This window comes from Poromitra crassiceps (genome assembly GCF_964638095.1).
Source record: "Poromitra crassiceps genome assembly, chromosome: 11".
NCBI classification, from domain to species: Eukaryota; Metazoa; Chordata; class Actinopteri; order Beryciformes; family Melamphaidae; genus Poromitra; species Poromitra crassiceps.
In genome coordinates this window covers 23,181,157-23,201,156 of record NC_139643.1, presented here as the reverse complement: position 1 = coordinate 23,201,156, position 20,000 = coordinate 23,181,157, and the positions used below count along the sequence as shown (strand labels likewise).

At 44.5% G+C, this 20,000-nt stretch overlaps 1 protein-coding gene across 1 annotated transcript in view; it reads left to right on the top strand.

Annotated features, from left to right (window-relative positions):
• LOC310784904 (uncharacterized protein) overlaps positions 1–20,000 on the top strand; it is a gene marked incomplete at both ends in the record, with an annotated part of 287,352 nt that overhangs the window by 90,728 nt on the left and 176,624 nt on the right. The window contains one exon of the mRNA XM_083645934.1: positions 9,243–9,458. Coding sequence (XP_083502060.1) covers positions 9,243–9,458 — 216 coding nt within the window. The remainder of the gene's footprint in view (positions 1–9,242; positions 9,459–20,000) is intronic.

The following is a 20,000-nucleotide window of genomic DNA, read 5'->3' as shown; positions in this document are numbered from 1 at the left end:
CATGATGTGCAGACTGAACATCCTGTCACTCATGATGTGCAGACTGAACATGCTGTCACTCATGATGTGCAGACTGAACATCCTGTCACTCATGATGTGCAGACTGAACATCCTGTCACTCATGATGTGCAGACTGAACATGCTGTCACTCATGATGTGTGCAGACTGAACATCCTGTCACTCATGATGTGTGCAGACTGAACATCCTGTCACTCATGATGTGTGCAGACTGAACATCCTGTCACTCATGATGTGTGCAGGCTGAACATCCTGTCACTCATGATGTGTGCAGGCTGAACATCCTGTCACTCATGATGTGTGCAGGATGAACATCCTGTCACTCATGATGTGTGCAGACTGAACATCCTGTCACTCATGATGTGTGCAGACTGAACATCCTGTCACTCATGATGTGTAGACTGAACATCCTGTCACTCATGATGTGTGCAGACTGAACATGCTGTCACTCATGATGTGTGCAGACTGAACATCCTGTCACTCATGATGTGTGCAGACTGAACATCCTGTCACTCATGATGTGTAGACTGAACATCCTGTCACTCATGATGTGTAGCCTGAACATCCTGTCACTCATGATGTGTGCAGACTGAACATCCTGTCACTCCTGTGTGCAGACTGAACATCCTGTCACTCATGATGTGTGCAGCCTGAACATCCTGTCACTCATGCAGGCCTGAGCCTAGCAATGCCTCAAAACCCGTTTATCAATGACCCTGTGGTCCCGTAGAATCATGTGCATGAGACACGTTTCAAACATATCTCCCCCCTGAGATGTTGGCTTGAACAGAACACCTCTCTGCACAGAACACCTCTCTGCACAGAACACCTCTCTGCACAGAACACCTCTCTGCACAGAACACCTCTCTGCACAGAACACCTCTCTGCACAGAGCAGAACACCTCTCTGCACAGAGCAGAACACCTCTCTGCACAGAGCAGAACACCTCTCTGCACAGAACACCTCTCTGCACAGAACACCTCTCTGCACAGAGCAGAACACCTCTCTGCACAGAACACCTCTCTGCACAGAACACCTCTCTGCACAGAACACCTCTCTGCACAGAACACCTCTCTGTACAGAACACCTCTCTGCACAGAACACCTCTCTGCACAGAACAGAACACCTCTCTGCACAGAACACCTCTCTGCACAGAACATAACACCTCTCTGCACAGAGCAGAACACCTCTCTGTACAGAACACCTCTCTGCACAGAACAGAACACCTCTCTGCACAGAACACCTCTCTGCACAGAACAGAACACCTCTCTGCACAGAACAGAACACCTCTCTGCACAGAACACCTCTCTGCACAGAACAGAACACCTCTCTGCACAGAACACCTCTCTGCACAGAACAGAACACCTCTCTGCACAGAACACCTCTCTGCACAGAACAGAACACCTCTCTGCACAGAACACCTCTCTGCACAGAACAGAACACCTCTCTGCACAGAACAGAACACCTCTCTGCACAGAACACCTCTCTGCACAGAACAGAACACCTCTCTGCACAGAACAGAACACCTCTCTCTGCACAGAACAGAACACCTCTCTGCACAGAACACCTCTCTGCACAGAACAGAACACCTCTCTGCACAGAACACCTCTCTGCACAGAACAGAACACCTCTCTGCACAGAACACCTCTCTGCACAGAACAGAACACCTCTCTGCACAGAACACCTCTCTGCACAGAACAGAACACCTCTCTGCACAGAACAGAACACCTCTCTGCACAGAACACCTCTCTGCACAGAACAGAACACCTCTCTGCACAGAACAGAACACCTCTCTGCACAGAACACCTCTCTGCACAGAACAGAACACCTCTCTGCACAGAGCAGAACACCTCTCTGCACAGAACACCTCTATAATGCCACAGCTATAATGCCTTCTCTCCCTGATTGTTGGGCTCAATAGCCGTCATTTATAAGGCCAGTGAATATAGTTACATGGCTGGAGGCTGCACTTAAACTCTATGAACTGGTGAATACTAGCCTTCATGGCTGTGGCCATGGTGGTTAATGTAGCATGCTCTCTGGGGCTGTCCCTTCCCTCACGCCTTTTCAAGTGGCTGGATAGAGTAGTGTGCCATTGTCTCTATGCCACTCCATATCTTGCATCAGTGCTAGCATAGCGCTAAAGGTGGGTGTATCATTAGTAGTACAATATTTCTTGCCCTGACAATTCTTGTATTTTGACTGTATATGACGAACTGTCTTGACTGTATGACTAACTGTCTTGACTGTATAATGACTAACTGTCTTGCGTTGTAGACATGGGACAGGTCTATAACAAGAGAGGCAAAGTGACCGCCTACTTCCTGCTTCAGCACTGTACCAGAGATTTTCATCCGCCATTTATTTTCCCATGCACATTTCGTAAAATGCGTATAAAAATAGTTTTACTGGTTCAAACCAAACTGTACAGATATATTTAGAAACAGGAGAGTTCGCATAACAAAAAAAAATTGGGTTTTTAAGTTTTGGTCAGAGTGAAATGTTCTGTGGTCTGTCCCGATTATAGCGTTAGCTGAACCGTCTGGTTCGACCAAGTACAACTATTTTTTAAGCATTTTATGAAATGGCGGATGAAAATCTCTGGTACAGTGCTGAAGCAAGAAGTGATGTTCCAGTTTGCCTCTCTATAGCAGCTGTTTGAAATGTAAGAAAAAAAGACACAAAAAAAGAGTTGCCTGGTTAGTGTAACTTCTTGAAACTTACTTTTTTTTTTGGTCATCATTCAAAGCTTTGAAAGTTAAAATAGTTCATTTCTCCCTCAGGCCCTATGACTTAATTGCGCCAGTGGGCCTCCCTCCTCCTTCAGGCTCTTCTATGGACCACTCTACTATATCCTGTAAAAGCATTCATGGTGCTTTCGGGGAAACGGCCTCCTCCTGTTTTATATTAACATGAGCCATAAAGCTGTCGCTCTATATTCTATTTATTTTGCTGACCCTCGACCTGCGATTTCCCCCTCTGCTTCTTCTGTGATGAAGGATGTGAGGCTGGTGAGCTCTCACAGCACAGCTGCCATCGCTCTCCCTCGCTCTCCCCTGTGTGGGGCGACCTCTGACCTCGGTGAAAATCCACCTTAGTCATAAAGGAGACTGGTAATGCTCACCACCGGTGATGTGCAGCTGTGGTTCATCCAAGGTGGCTCGGCACACCTTTGGATTAGGGCTGTGAATCTTCACTGGCCTCACGATTCGATTCGATTACGATTCAGAGGGCTACGATTCAATTCGATAACGATTATCGATGCATCTCGATGCATCTTAAATCGATGCATCACTTTTTTCCCCGAATACATGATTTTTTTTCTCACTTTCTTTTTTCTCACTGTGTGGCTACTTTTAAAATAAAAGTGCATTTAGAATTGCATTGTATTATGATCCATAATTAAAATAAACAACTGCATGTACTTCCATTATATTTTATTTGATTATATAATTTATTTTTTATTTTTTTATAATCGATTTTTGATATTTGTGAATCGATGCAGAATCGTGCAGGTCCGCATCGCGATGCATCTTATAATCGATTATTTTTGACACCCCTACTTTGGACTGGTGTGTTTTTGGCTAACGAGTAGGCCAAGGCCCCTTTTTAACACATTATGAAGGTGCAGATTCATGCAAGCTTTCAAATGATGTCTCATACAGAACATTGAAATCTCAAAATAGTTGAATAAGATTATGCTTATTTGGATGTTCGTGCGTAGAGAAAATTACCCTGAAATTTGGCCAACAACCAAATTTGTTTGGCTTGAACAAGCTTAGTTTGCTAACAAAGTGCAAGTATTTAGTGATACTAAAACTGTTGTTTGTTATATTTAGAGCCATATGAAATCCGTTTGATTTTTTTCCAAATTATATTAGATTTTTCCCCAAATTCCGTTTTTTCCGTTTTAATTGTTCTGAATTCTGTGTTTTGCTTTTTACGCTCATTTTACCATCAGAAATAGTGTCTAATATGTGGGGATGAATAAAGGACCACAATTTAATAAGATATAACAATCAATTTACACAACAATGCACTATTTTTAACACGTTCACTGCCGTCGACGAGTTATCTCGTCAAAAAAGATCCAACGGTTGACTGCCGTGGACGAGTTATCTCGTCAAAAAAAAAAAAAAAAAAATTTGACGGTGGGACGTGGATCCAAGCCCCCTACGTCTCCTATAAAAATATGGGAGCCACCGAACGTGTACAACCCATTCCACCGACCCACTAAGTGGCGACAGTGCTCTCCAGACTAGAGAAACCCGAGCAAAAACAGCAGAAAAAAGCGCGAGGAAAACGCTTTCGCGCTGGAGCTGGCGCACAACATGGGGGATTCCTAAAATACACTCTGGGTGCAACACACGCAGCAGAAAGCTCAAAAGCCCAGAATCGCATGCAGCTTCATCCCAGCTCTCATCCCAGCTCACATCCCAGCTCGCAGAAACGCCAAGGAAACCCCAGAAATGCCATCTAGGCGGCAGAGACTCGCCTGGCATACACTCTGCCTGCAGAGCCCCAGAGAAACACACACGGAGGGGAGGAGTTTGCAGGAGAGGGGGGGGGGGGTGCTGTTATATTGGACTAAACTATTACGGTAGTTTAGTCTCTCTCTCTCTCTCTCTCTCTCTTTCTTTCTCTCTCTCTCTCTCTCTTAGCTTATGCTTACTGTGGAATAAGTGTACGCATGCACACACGCACACACACACACACACACACACACACACACACACACACACACACACACACACACACACACACACACACACACACACACACACACAAACACAATACAGTATGCACACTTGCCCAAGGGCACCCATAATCACAGGCACGTGAGGTGGTTCTAAAAATCCATTTATCTCAAAACTCTCTGAAAATCTCTGAAACCATGCTGTATTCAACTGCTAATGCCTACATAACAGAACATGATAAAAACGAACTCTTTTAGACAGAGAAAGCACACATTCTATTACGGTAGTTCTTTTGAGATATTTTGTGTTCACAAAGTCCTAGCAGAAAGGCTAGGACTAGGCTCTTGAAAGATGAGCCAGAATCCTCAAAAAACCCCTTGGCAGAAGCTACCTACTGATTGGAAAAAACTGTTGGCAGTGAATGTGTTAACAAGTGATTCAAGTCAGAAATACAGTAGATGACTGTACAAAACATTCTATATAATTGTTATGTTTGTAAAGTGCTTTTAAGCTTCTCATTGTGTGCTTCAAGTAAAGAAAAAACAACTGTGAACAAAACATTCACTTCAAACATCAGAAAATGCTTCAAATACTATTTTATTTTGAAAGTTATAACAGGAAGTGGTGGTGTTTATCTTTGCTAACTTGAACGAGTCAATGTGAGTCTACTAGAGAAAGAAGAAATTGTGTAAAAACGGCATGTGTCAACTGAATAAGAATACACAGCCACAATTGAAACTTTTCCAGCATTATCATGTGCAAAAGTGGATCTTTCCTCTTTCATTCCCTGTTGCCATCTATACTACGGTCAGAAGGCTTTGACTAGGAAGGCAAGTAACATCAACAACAATGATAACTGCGTCTACAATGTATTTAAACAGTCAATTGAGCTAACGTGATCAAGACCGTCTGCAAGTAGTTAACGTTATGCTAACGTTTTAAACAAACAACATAATAGAATTAAATACAATAGTGAGAAGGTCTAATGATGCAGAATCATTCACAGCTGACATCTAACGCTAACGTTATAGACTACTTTACGCACACTTCAGACAGGGTTATTGACATATTATTGTCTCTGCACGTTGTCACCGACGCTGTTGCTGGAATGCTTGGGATGCGCTTGTTAATGCGCTCGTTAACTATAGTTACGTTACTGCAGATGAGTCCACTGTAAGGGCAGGCAGCTGTGTGTGTGGAAGAGAGGGAGAGAGTGTGTGTGACATCACCTTATTGAATTTCAGCCCAATTATGGCAAATTCTGCAGTATTCCACGTTTTACAGTAGCTTCCATTTTTATTGGTCAATTCCGTGATTCCATCCGCGATTCTGTTAACGCGGATTTCATACGGCTCTAGTTATAATGAGGGTGTTCTTCAACATTTAAACTTGCCTAATGTTTTTTCCCCATCTCCCAAAAAAACAAGCTTTCATCTTGATTTGTATGATTTCACGGTTTCCTACTTGTTAGCCCTTTCACCAGTCCATGTCACATGTAGTCATGACAGGAGTGACACCAGTCCATGTCACATGTAGTCATGACAGGAGTGACACCAGTCCATGTCACATGTAGTCCTGACAGGAGTGACACCAGTCCATGTCACATGTAGTCATGACAGGAGTGACACCAGTCCATGTCACATGTAGTCCTGACAGGAGTGACACCAGTCCATGTCACATGTAGTCATGACAGGAGTGACACCAGTCCATGTCACATGTAGTCATGACAGGAGTGACACCAGTCCATGTCACATGTAGTCATGACAGGAGTGACACCAGTCCATGTCACATGTAGTCATGACAGGAGTGACACCAGTCCATGTCACATGTAGTCCTGACAGGAGTGACACCAGTCCATGTCACATGTAGTCATGACAGGAGTGACACCAGTCCATGTCACATGTAGTCATGACAGGAGTGACACCAGTCCATGTCACATGTAGTCCTGACAGGAATGACACCAGTCCATGTCACATGTAGTCATGACAGGAGTGACACCAGTCCATGTCACATGTAGTCATGACAGGAGTGACACCAGTCCATGTCACATGTAGTCCTGACAGGAGTGACACCAGTCCATGTCACATGTAGTCATGACAGGAGTGACACCAGTCCATGTCACATGTAGTCATGACAGGAGTGACACCAGTCCATGTCACATGTAGTCATGACAGGAGTGACACCAGTCCATGTCACATGTAGTCATGACAGGAGTGACACCAGTCCATGTCACATGTAGTCCTGACAGGAGTGACACCAGTCCATTTCACATGTAGTCCTGACAGGAGTGACACCAGTCCATGTCACATGTAGTCATGACAGGAGTGACACCAGTCCATGTCACATGTAGTCCTGACAGGAGTGACACCAGTCCATGTCACATGTAGTCCTGACAGGAGTGACACCAGTCCATGTCACATGTAGTCATGACAAGAGTGACACCAGTCCATGTCACATGTAGTCCTGACAGGAGTGACACCAGTCCATGTCACATGTAGTCCTGACAGGAGTGACACCAGTCCATGTCACATGTAGTCATGCCAGCAGTGACACCAGTCCATGTCACATGTAGTCCTGACAGGAGTGACACCAGTCCATGTCACATGTAGTCCTGACAGGAGTGGAGTCTGGATCCGAAAGATGAAAGCAGATTGAACAGATTCTTATAGCAGCTCATTCTCTATGATGCTGCAACATCTGCACAGAGCAAATGTGCTTCTCATCGCTGCTATTGTTGTCTCCACTATCTGTTGTCCAGGGTTCCCACACCTTCATCAACATCACATTCAAGCACCCAACACGGCATAGCTTGAGACATGGATCAAGGTTAATTACTGTTAAAACACTCATATTTTTTTATGATGAGAACTAGCAGAAGCTCACAGACAATTCAAAAGAGAGATGCTTGAATGTGTGAACACACTCTGCTGTGTTAGTTGCAAATGGAAATGACGGAAATCCACTGAGTGCGACGCTTGTTCGAAAATATTTTGCTTTCACTTATCGAGACATGGAGGCCAAGCCAAATTTGACCGAAGCGGCCCCCTAAATTCAAGCACGTTCAATGACCCAAAAACTTATTTCAAGCACGTTTAATGACCCATGTCAATTTTCAAAAACTCCTTTCAAGGATTTCAAGGACCCTGTGTGTCTGATTGTGTGAAGCGGAACACTCGAGAGTGGAAGGCGCAGTGTAATCTTCTGCATTTATGGGTTAAAAATATGGCGTTCATTTCCATGTTCGGCCCTGTGGTTCCTGTAGCCTGTAAATACCTCACACATACTGCAGCCACACTCACACTGAGACGCCTGTTTGCCAGCCTGTAATCCCAGCATCTTATCAAACCAATCAGCAGGTTTCCAGCAAGAACACTGCTCGACCGTGACTGAAGGAAGGGGCTTTACGCAACATCTGCTGAGAGAGAGAGAGAGAGAGAGAGAGAGAGAGAGAGAGAGAGAGAGAGAGAGAGAGAGAGAGAGAGAGAGAGAGAGAGAGAGAGAGAGAGAGAGAGAGAGAGAGAGAGAGAGAGAGAGAGAGAGAGAGAGAGAGAGAGAGAGAGGAGGGAAAACACGGAGAACAATCTTGACGCTTTGTTATGGAGAACTTAGATCACCCCACCACACACACACACACACACACACACACACACACACACACACACACACACACACACACCTCCCTCTCTCTGGATTCAGGTCAGAGAGCGGGCAGTCAGTTGTCAGTGCTTGCACGCTTGCATGATGGTGGATACTACTTGTAGTGATGTTCTTGGGGACCTTCTCTGTCTCTCTCTCATCCCTCCCGCCTCTCACCCCCCTCCCCTCTCACTCGCTTCCTCCTAACCAAATATAGACTGTAGACAAATATGGACATAGTCACCGTGACGTCACCCATTGCTTTCTGAACTCCTGTTTTTTTTTTTTTTTTTTTCTGGTGACAGAGCCACAGCGCAGCCTGCCATTGGTCCGTTATCGGCGAGCCGCACAATCACTGGGCAAGCGACCTGTCAATCACGCCCCCAAAACATGGTCTGCTCTATCATCTATTTGACTGTGAATTCGGAGCATAATTTACAAAATGAACATGATGAAGACTTGAAGAAGACTTGAGACTAGCGATTGAGACCATAAACTCATTAGGAAAGTGTTCACCGAGGTCATAAATCAAATGAGCCGCTACATTTCCCCATTGCCTTCTATACAGTCAGATTTCTGTTTTGCAGCCATAGACTGCGTAAACAGGTGAGTTATGAAAATCCACGCCCATACACGTTATGAACGGTGAAATTAGCTATAGACCAGAAATGCCTGGTTTTTAAACCAGGCCGTAAACATGTTTCTTTCTGCTGTAAAGTCAGGCATTTTAACATGGGGTGAATGGGGGAATGACTCCCTTTTGCAGCCAGCCTCAAGTGGCCATTGGAGGAACTGCAGTTTTTTTTGGGTACTTGCACGTTGGCTTCAATTTACCAAGGCGTAACTTGCCGCTTGTCCTAAACCTAATCCTCTCCTTCCTTCTCCCCCCAGCCCAGCGCAGCAGTGAGAGGTTACCACAGCAGCAAGACAGCAGCCATGAGTCCCAGTCTGGCCTCCCAGTGGACCAGCAGTGGTCAGAGGGCCTGGAGCGGCCCCTCCTTCCCCCGTACCAGCCTGCGTCACTACTCCTCCTCCTACCACCACCATCACCACCACCACCACCAGCCCACGCACGCCAGCTACGCCTACTGCCCCGCCCACACAGCTGTGAGTACACCAAGTGTTTGATCCATACTAAACATGTGAAACTGATACAATATATCCATGTGCAACAGTATCGATGCCAGCATGTCCCCTCCCTATTCACCTTCTGTAGCCCCGCCCACTTGACCCAGTTGTGTTAGGACTTCCTGTTCAAACCTAGTCTGACTCAGGCTCTTAGGGGTCTGCACACACCTTATAGCCCCCTCAGCACTGTTGGCCACAGTTGACACAATGAACACAATATAATACGGTACTGTCACAGGAAGTGTCAACACAATAGGAAGTAATTGGCTGACCCCTGCGTTGACATAAGGTACAGTATATGTTCCACTGGTGCTGCTGCTTCAACAAGCTAAACGTGTTCTGATGGAAGTGCAGAGTTCTGAATGAGTTTGAGGTTATGGAGAAACGTGCGTCTGTCCGTCCATCTGTCTTCCTTTATTTTTGTGCCCCTTGACGTGTCGTCACGTGTCATCGGCAATGGTATCGAGTATCGATATTTTCCCGAGTATCAGTATCGAAGTCAGATATCGTGACGACCCTACATGCCACTACACGGCAGAGACGCTGTTTTGTGACACTGCTGTCACAGCCTCTCTCTCTCTCTTTCTCTTTCTCTTTCTCCGTCTCTTCATCTGTCTGTATCGTTCATCCCTGCCCAATTTGCTGCTGAATATTTGCTGCAACAAATGTGCTATATTTCTCGGCTCTTTCTTCTTCTTCTCCCTAATCACTCACTCTCTGGTGTCCATTGCTGGCTGTGACTATCAGAGGCTCTCTCTCTCTCTCTCTCTCTCTCTCTCTCTGTCTCTCCCTCTCTCTCTCTCTCTCTCTGTGTCTCTCTCTCTCTCTCTCTCTCTCTCTCTGTCTCTCCCTCTCTCTCTCTCTCTCTGTCTCTCTCTCTCTCTCTCCCTCTCTCTCTCTCTCTCTCTCTCTCTCTCTCTCTCTTCTCTCTCTCTCTCTCTCCCTCTCTCTCTCTCTCTCTCTCCCTCTCTCCCTCTCTCTCTCTCTCTCTCTCTCCCTCTCTCTCTCTCTCTCTCTCTCTCTCTCTCTCTCTCTCTCCCTCTCTCTCTCTCTCTCTCCCTCTCTCCCTCTCTCTCTCTCTCTCTCTCCGTCTCCCTCTCTCTCTCTCTCTCTCTCTCTCTCTCTCTCTCTCTCTCTCTCTCGCTCTCTCTCTCTCTCTCTCTCCACCACTTAATTTGTTTTGCTTTCATCCATCCTCGGCATTGACGGTGCCGTAAGAGACTAATTGAGGTAGAGACACTTTTGGACGGCTTCCCTTGTCGTTATCCTCGCAATTAATTGCCGCTCCGCAATCCGTTTGATTTGGCTTTATTGGTGCGATCTGGCTGTCTCATGTAACGTGTGTGCCGGGTGTGTGACTGTGTGTGTGTGTGACTGTGTGTGTGTGTGTGACTGTGTGTGTGTGACTGTGTGTGTGTGACTGTGTGTGTTTGTGTGCCGGGGTGTGTGACTGGAACCCGGGGACGAGCCAATGTCGAGGAATTTCATTACCGTCGCGGCGTCGCTGTCACAGTCGCAGAGCAGCGAAAACAAAGATTTGGCAGACGTCTTATTTCTCCCCATTCTTTAACGTTTTCTCCCTCTAACAAATGTATTTAGACGGCGTTCACACCACATCTATCTCTAATTGGTTTTGTTTGCCACCGCGCCAAATCTGTTTCCTCATCATACATTCATTGGCGCCACAGTTATATATTCCCAGTGGCCCACGTTGGATTTTCCAACATATTGAGACTTTCCCCGAAGCGCTCGCATGCAAAGAGTGAATAAATTGGATTGGATTTGGAGGCAATAATCATCACTCTATGTTGGCTCCCCGTCGCACACACACACACACACACACACACACACACACACACACACACACACACACACACACACACACACACACACACACACCGTTGCTTTTATCTTATCCTCATGACGGTAAGGTGCACATTCGATGAACCACACAGGCTCTCTGTTCACTGAGCTCAAAGTCAATTGCCTTAAAGTGCTTTGGCTGCTGTTTGCTTCTATATCTCTTTTTAGAACAGTTCTGCCAGAGCCACTTCTTCTTTGCTTGTTTTACACAATTGTCGCTGTCACAACGACGGCTGTGAATCTTCACTGGCCTCACCATTCCATTCCATTGTCAACAATTCCATTCGATTCGACAGCTTTTCAAAGTATTACAGCTCCAAGTATCACATCCTCAATTTTCTATATTATGACTGCACATTACTGCTACTTTTTCATCAATTAATACAATCTGTCAGATAAATATCAACTCCCTTTTTCTTTACTTAGAAAGAAATCTGAATGTCAACATCAATTTAAACATAAACGATTCAGCGATTATCTGTCACCAATCCGATTCTACATGGCGACACCTGCGCGTCGCGATGCATCGATTAAACGATTTATTTTGACACCCCCTAGTCACAATCACAAGCGCCACCATCACCACTATCACCGCGTCCGCCACCTGAGTAACTCCAAAGGTGCAGCAGAGGAGTGGCTATGATTTGGACTGCAACAGTCAACGTAAACAGTCAACATAAACACTCAACGTAAACAGTCAACATAAACAGGGCACATTCCATGAAACAGACACGAAGGCTGTGTTTGCGGTTCTGGTTCTGGTTGCGGTCTGGCTCCTTCACATGTGTATTTTGGGAACACCATGTTCCCTGTCTTTGCTTTGGCCACATCCCCGGAGGGGACGGGGGACAGACAGCGCTGCCTAAACTCCTGTCACGCTGGTGGACTCAACTGGGCAGGCTGTCCCCAAAGCATCTACTACTATAGAGACAGTTTTGTCTTCTGTTGACTAAGCATGGTCATTGATTTTCTGAGTGCCAAAGCCGATAAGACTAAAATGTATTCTGCTTGTCTCACCAGACATACTTGTTGGACTGTTCGACTTTTCGGTTGGTAGGGTTTTTGCCAATATTAATTGTAATCATTTATTCATCAATTAGTCAGTATTAATGACTTAACAGACATATGTGTTTTTCATGAGAAAATAAAAATAAGGAGCCCAATATGTGAAGCTCTTTTTTTGGCACAAGATCTTGGGGTTAATTGCCATGAGTGCATTTGAGTAACAGGGGACAGTAATGCTGGCCGAGGAGTTTGGCACATTTGTCAATTAATTGGACTGTTAGACAAGAGAAAACTATGACTAATTGGCCTTAAATTTTATTTTATATGGGCAGCCCTCGATGTGTCTGAAGCACTAATAGCTTTTGAACACCAAGTCCGTATTTTCGTCCGAAATTGACGCACGGAAAAAAAAAAGAATACAACCTCATTTGTGTCAATCATCATTTACACACAGAGTCTGACAATTACGTCCGTCATTTAAGTTTTCGGACGAGGTTCGATTTTCTGCGTTTTTCGCATCGGTAAATAGATTTTTGCGAGATGGGACTCACGTCATCTGTGTTTTCAGATGACGGATTAAAAAACACGCATACGAAAACAATCGGACTGTGTGTGCAAAGACCTTTAGTGTGTGAACCTATTGTCATAGTGCTGATTTGTGCCCATGTAGATGGTACCTTGTCAGGAAATGCGTGCATCACTAAACGTGCACAGCGAACTTCAACAGTGTAAACATTTCCCTGAATGAATTTGGAACAGACAACACACTCTGGAATCAATTCCCAACAGACACGCCTCTGTCCTGCTTTTTGTCTTTTTCCTCCTCTGCCTCTCATCTGTTCTCCTGTGAGCGTCTTTGGCTTGTTTGTTTTTTGCAGGACGTTGGCGGGGCCACGCCTCTCGCAGTATCCTGATTACCAGCCTTGGTTACAGATCAGCATGGGGACATCAAACGCTCGCCCTCGCATCGACCCTCCACTTCCGCTCCGTAGCAGAGACACCGCCGCTGACTTTTACTGGCCTGTTTTCACGGGGCGGCTGAGAAGGACGGTTGTTTTCTCTCCAGCAGTTTTCATTTTCTCCCCGCAGAAAGCAATCTCTCCCCCACTATCATTCCTTTATCCTGGCCTGTTACGAGTCAACACTATCATTCCTTTATCCTGGCCTGTTACGAGTCAACACTATCATGTCTTTATCCTGGCCTGTTACGAGTCAACACTATCATGTCTTTATCCTGGCCTGTTACAAGTCAACACTATCATGTCTTTATCCTGGCCTGTTACAAGTCAACACTATCATGTCTTTATCCTGGCCTGTTACAAGTCAACACTATCATGTCTTTATCCTGGCCTGTTACAAGTCAACACTATCATGTCTTTATCCTGGTCTGTTACAAGTCAACACTATCATTCCTTTATCCTGGCCTGTTACAAGTCAACACTATCATGTCTTTATCCTGGCCTGTTACAAGTCAACACTATCATTCCTTTATCCTGGCCTGTTATGAGTCAACACTATCATGTCTTTATCCTGGCCTGTTACAAGTCAACACTATCATGCCTTTATCCTGGCCTGTTATGAGTCAACACTATCATGTCTTTATCCTGGCCTGTTACAAGTCAACACTATCATGTCTTTATCCTGGCCTGTTATGAGTCAACACTATCATGTCTTTATCCTGGCCTGTTATGAGTCAACACTATCATGTCTTTATCCTGGCCTGTTATGAGTCAACACTATCATGTCTTTATCCTGGCCTGTTACAAGTCAACACTATCATGTCTTTATCCTGGCCTGTTACAAGTCAACACTATCATGTCTTTATCCTGGCCTGTTACAAGTCAACACTATCATGTCTTTATCCTGGCCTGTTACAAGTCAACACTATCATGTCTTTATCCTGGCCTGTTACAAGTCAACACTATCATGTCTTTATCCTGGTCTGTTACAAGTCAACACTATCATTCCTTTATCCTGGCCTGTTATGAGTCAACACTATCATGTCTTTATCCTGGCCTGTTATGAGTCAACACTATCATGTCTTTATCCTGGCCTGTTATGAGTCAACACTATCATGTCTTTATCCTGGCCTGTTATGAGTCAACACTATCATGTCTTTATCCTGGCCTGTTACGAGTCAACACTATCATGTCTTTATCCTGGTCTGTTACAAGTCAACACTATCATGTCTTTATCCTGGCCTGTTATGAGTCAACACTATCATGTCTTTATCCTGGCCTGTTATGAGTCAACACTATCATGTCTTTATCCTGGCCTGTTACAAGTCAACACTATCATGTCTTTATCCTGGCCTGTTATGAGTCAACACTATCATGTCTTTATCCTGGCCTGTTATGAGTCAACACTATCATGTCTTTATCCTGGACTGTTATGAGTCAACACTATCATGTCTTTATCCTGGTCTGTTACAAGTCAACACTATCATGTCTTTATCCTGGCCTGTTATGAGTCAACACTATCATGTCTTTATCCTGGCCTGTTATGAGTCAACACTATCATGTCTTTATCCTGGACTGTTATGAGTCAACACTATCATGTCTTTATCCTGGCCTGTTACAAGTCAACACTATCATGTCTTTATCCTGGCCTGTTATGAGTCAACACTATCATGTCTTTATCCTGGCCTGTTACAAGTCAACACTATCATGCCTTTATCCTGGCCTGTTATGAGTCAACACTATCATGCCTTTATCCTGGCCTGTTACGAGTCAACACTATCATGTCTTTATCCTGGCCTGTTATGAGTCAACACTATCATGTCTTTATCCTGGCCTGTTATGAGTCAACACTATCATGTCTTTATCCTGGCCTGTTATGAGTCAACACTATCATGCCTTTATCCTGGCCTGTTACGAGTCAACACTATCATGTCTTTATCCTGGCCTGTTACAAGTCAACACTATCATGTCTTTATCCTGGTCTGTTACGAGTCAACACTATCATGTCTTTATCCTGGCCTGTTACAAGTCAACACTATCATGTCTTTATCCTGGCCTGTTACAAGTCAACACTATCATGCCTTTATCCTGGCCTGTTATGAGTCAACACTATCATGCCTTTATCCTGGCCTGTTACGAGTCAACACTATCATGTCTTTATCCTGGCCTGTTATGAGTCAACACTATCATGTCTTTATCCTGGCCTGTTATGAGTCAACACTATCATGTCTTTATCCTGGCCTGTTATGAGTCAACACTATCATGCCTTTATCCTGGCCTGTTACAAGTCAACACTATCATGCCTTTATCCTGGTCTGTTACAAGTCAACACTATCATGCCTTTATCCTGGCCTGTTATGAGTCAACACTATCATGTCTTTATCCTGGTCTGTTATGAGTCAACACTATCATGTCTTTATCCTGGCCTGTTATGAGTCAACACTATCATGCCTTTATCCTGGCCTGTTATGAGTCAACACTATCATGTCTTTATCCTGGCCTGTTACAAGTCGACACTATCATGCCTTTATCCTGGCCTGTTATGAGTCAACACTATCATGCCTTTATCCTGGCCTGTTACGAGTCAACACTATCATGTCTTTATCCTGGTCTGTTATGAGTCAACACTATCATGTCTTTATCCTGGCCTGTTACAAGTCAACACTATCATGCCTTTATCCTGGCCTGTTATGAGTCAACACTATCATGCCTTTATCCTGGCCTGTTACGAGTCAACACTATCATGTCTTTATCCTGGCCTGTTATGAGTCAACACTATCATGTCTTTATCCTGGCCTGTTATGAGTCAACACTATCATGTCTTTATCCTGGCCTGTTATGAGTCAACACTATCATGCCTTTATCCTGGCCTGTTACGAGTCAACACTATCATGTCTTTATCCTGGCCTGTTACAAGTCAACACTATCATGTCTTTATCCTGGTCTGTTACGAGTCAACACTATCATGTCTTTATCCTGGCCTGTTACAAGTCAACACTATCATGTCTTTATCCTGGCCTGTTACAAGTCAACACTATCATGCCTTTATCCTGGCCTGTTATGAGTCAACACTATCATGCCTTTATCCTGGCCTGTTACGAGTCAACACTATCATGTCTTTATCCTGGCCTGTTACAAGTCGACACTATCATGCCTTTATCCTGGCCTGTTATGAGTCAACACTATCATGTCTTTATCCTGGCCTGTTACAAGTCGACACTATCATGCCTTTATCCTGGCCTGTTATGAGTCAACACTATCATGTCTTTATCCTGGCCTGTTATGAGTCAACACTATCATGTCTTTATCCTGGCCTGTTATGAGTCAACACTATCATGTCTTTATCCTGGCCTGTTATGAGTCAACACTATCATGTCTTTATCCTGGCCTGTTACAAGTCGACACTATCATGCCTTTATCCTGGCCTGTTATGAGTCAACACTATCATGTCTTTATCCTGGCCTGTTATGAGTCAACACTATCATGTCTTTATCCTGGCCTGTTATGAGTCAACACTATCATGTCTTTATCCTGGCCTGTTACAAGTCGACACTATCATGCCTTTATCCTGGCCTGTTATGAGTCAACACTATCATGTCTTTATCCTGGCCTGTTACAAGTCGACACTATCATGCCTTTATCCTGGCCTGTTATGAGTCAACACTATCATGTCTTTATCCTGGCCTGTTATGAGTCAACACTATCATGTCTTTATCCTGGCCTGTTATGAGTCAACACTATCATGTCTTTATCCTGGCCTGTTATGAGTCAACACTATCATGTCTTTATCCTGGCCTGTTACAAGTCGACACTATCATGCCTTTATCCTGGCCTGTTATGAGTCAACACTATCATGTCTTTATCCTGGCCTGTTATGAGTCAACACTATCATGTCTTTATCCTGGCCTGTTATGAGTCAACACTATCATGCCTTTATCCTGGCCTGTTACGAGTCAACACTATCATGTCTTTATCCTGGCCTGTTATGAGTCAACACTATCATGTCTTTATCCTGGCCTGTTACAAGTCAACACTATCATGCCTTTATCCTGGTCTGTTACAAGTCAACACTATCATGCCTTTATCCTGGTCTGTTACAAGTCAACACTATCATGTCTTTATCCTGGCCTGTTACAAGTCAACACTATCATGTCTTTATCCTGGCCTGTTACAAGTCAACACTATCATGCCTTTATCCTGGCCTGTTACAAGTCAACACTATCATGTCTTTATCCTGGCCTGTTATGAGTCAACACTATCATGCCTTTATCCTGGCCTGTTACGAGTCAACACTATCATGTCTTTATCCTGGCCTGTTACAAGTCAACACTATCATGTCTTTATCCTGGCCTGTTACAAGTCAACACTATCATGTCTTTATCCTGGCCTGTTATGAGTCAACACTATCATGCCTTTATCCTGGCCTGTTACGAGTCAACACTATCATGTCTTTATCCTGGCCTGTTACAAGTCAACACTATCATGTCTTTATCCTGGCCTGTTACAAGTCAACACTATCATGTCTTTATCCTGGCCTGTTATGAGTCAACACTATCATGCCTTTATCCTGGCCTGTTACGAGTCAACACTATCATGTCTTTATCCTGGCCTGTTACAAGTCAACACTATCATGTCTTTATCCTGGCCTGTTACAAGTCAACACTATCATGTCTTTATCCTGGCCTGTTACAAGTCAACACTATCATGCCTTTATCCTGGTCTGTTACAAGTCAACACTATCATGCCTTTATCCTGGCCTGTTATGAGTCAACACTATCATGCCTTTATCCTGGCCTGTTATGAGTCAACACTATCATGTCTTTATCCTGGCCTGTTATGAGTCAACACTATCATGTCTTTATCCTGGCCTGTTACAAGTCAACACTATCATGTCTTTATCCTGGCCTGTTACAAGTCAACACTATCATGTCTTTATCCTGGCCTGTTATGAGTCAACACTATCATGTCTTTATCCTGGCCTGTTATGAGTCAACACTATCATGTCTTTATCCTGGCCTGTTACAAGTCAACACTATCATGCCTTTATCCTGGTCTGTTACAAGTCAACACTATCATGCCTTTATCCTGGCCTGTTATGAGTCAACACTATCATGCCTTTATCCTGGCCTGTTATGAGTCAACACTATCATGTCTTTATCCTGGCCTGTTATGAGTCAACACTATCATGTCTTTATCCTGGTCTGTTATGAGTCAACACTATCATGTCTTTATCCTGGCCTGTTATGAGTCAACACTATCATGTCTTTATCCTGGCCTGTTATGAGTCAACACTATCATGTCTTTATCCTGGTCTGTTATGAGTCAACACTATCATGTCTTTATCCTGGCCTGTTATGAGTCAACACTATCATGTCTTTATCCTGGCCTGTTATGAGTCAACACTATCATGTCTTTATCCTGGCCTGTTATGAGTCAACACTATCATGTCTTTATCCTGGCCTGTTACAAGTCAACACTATCATGCCTTTATCCTGGCCTGTTACAAGTCAACACTATCATGTCTTTATCCTGGCCTGTTATGAGTCAACACTATCATGTCTTTATCCTGGCCTGTTATGAGTCAACACTATCATGTCTTTATCCTGGCCTGTTACAAGTCAACACTATCATGCCTTTATCCTGGCCTGTTATGAGACCGAGAATTTTCTTTCTTAATTTTTTTTACAACCTCTTTGTGTAAAGCTGTCCCTCCCTTTCCACTTCCTTATTTTCATTGCCTCTCCATCAGCGATTGTATTTTTTCAGGCTTATTGGATGCAAAGAATGTCCCATAAAAGGGTAAGAAAAACAGAAGTGATAGCTCAGCATGTGCCTGTCCTCTCGGATGAGAGAGGCAAGTAAATAAAGGGAAACGGAGAAGCGAGCGAGGATCCAGCAGAGATCAAGAAGCTTCGCCTCCAGTGGTTTAGTAATTACAATGCAAGCGGATACATTTCCACTCTTAATATGGCAGGATGAAGGTCCCATGGGAAGGGGGGGGGGGAAGGGGGGGTGACAGAGCAGTGGCGGAGGAAGTCGTGTAGAAGTCAGGAGCTGTGACTGCCTAGGAGAAAGCAAGAGGGAGACAGAGAGAGAGAAAACAGGAGAGACAGAAAGAGAGAAAGACCAGCAGAGAGAGAGAGAGAGAGAGAGACCACGAGAGGAGGAGAAGAGAACAGAGGAGACACCTGAACTGAAAGACCAGCAGAGAGAGAGAGAGAGAGAGAGAGAGACCATGAGAGGAGAAGAGAGAACAGAGGAGTCACCTGAACTGAAAGACCAGCAGAGAGAGAGAGAGAGAGACCACGAGAGGAGAAGAGAACAGAGGAGTCACCTGAACTGAAAGACCAGCAGAGAGAGAGAGAGAAAGAGAGACCACGAGAGGAGAAGAGAACAGAGGAGACACCTGAACTGAAAGACCAGCAGAGAGAGAGAGAGAGAGAGAGAGAGACCACGAGAGGAGTAAAGAAAACAGAGGAGTCACCTGAACTGTGTTGGCTGAAGGATGTCGCGTCGCGTCACATGTCTGCCCATCCCTCTCTGTGTGCTATTAAGCTAACAGTTAAACAGTTGAGTTCAGGTAATAGCCGTGGCAAATGGACTGGCCTTCAGGTACTTGGGTGTAATAAAAGCTGACAAGCTAATGATTGCACATGGTGTTATTGGATTCCTTACTTACAGCCACATGGGCAGC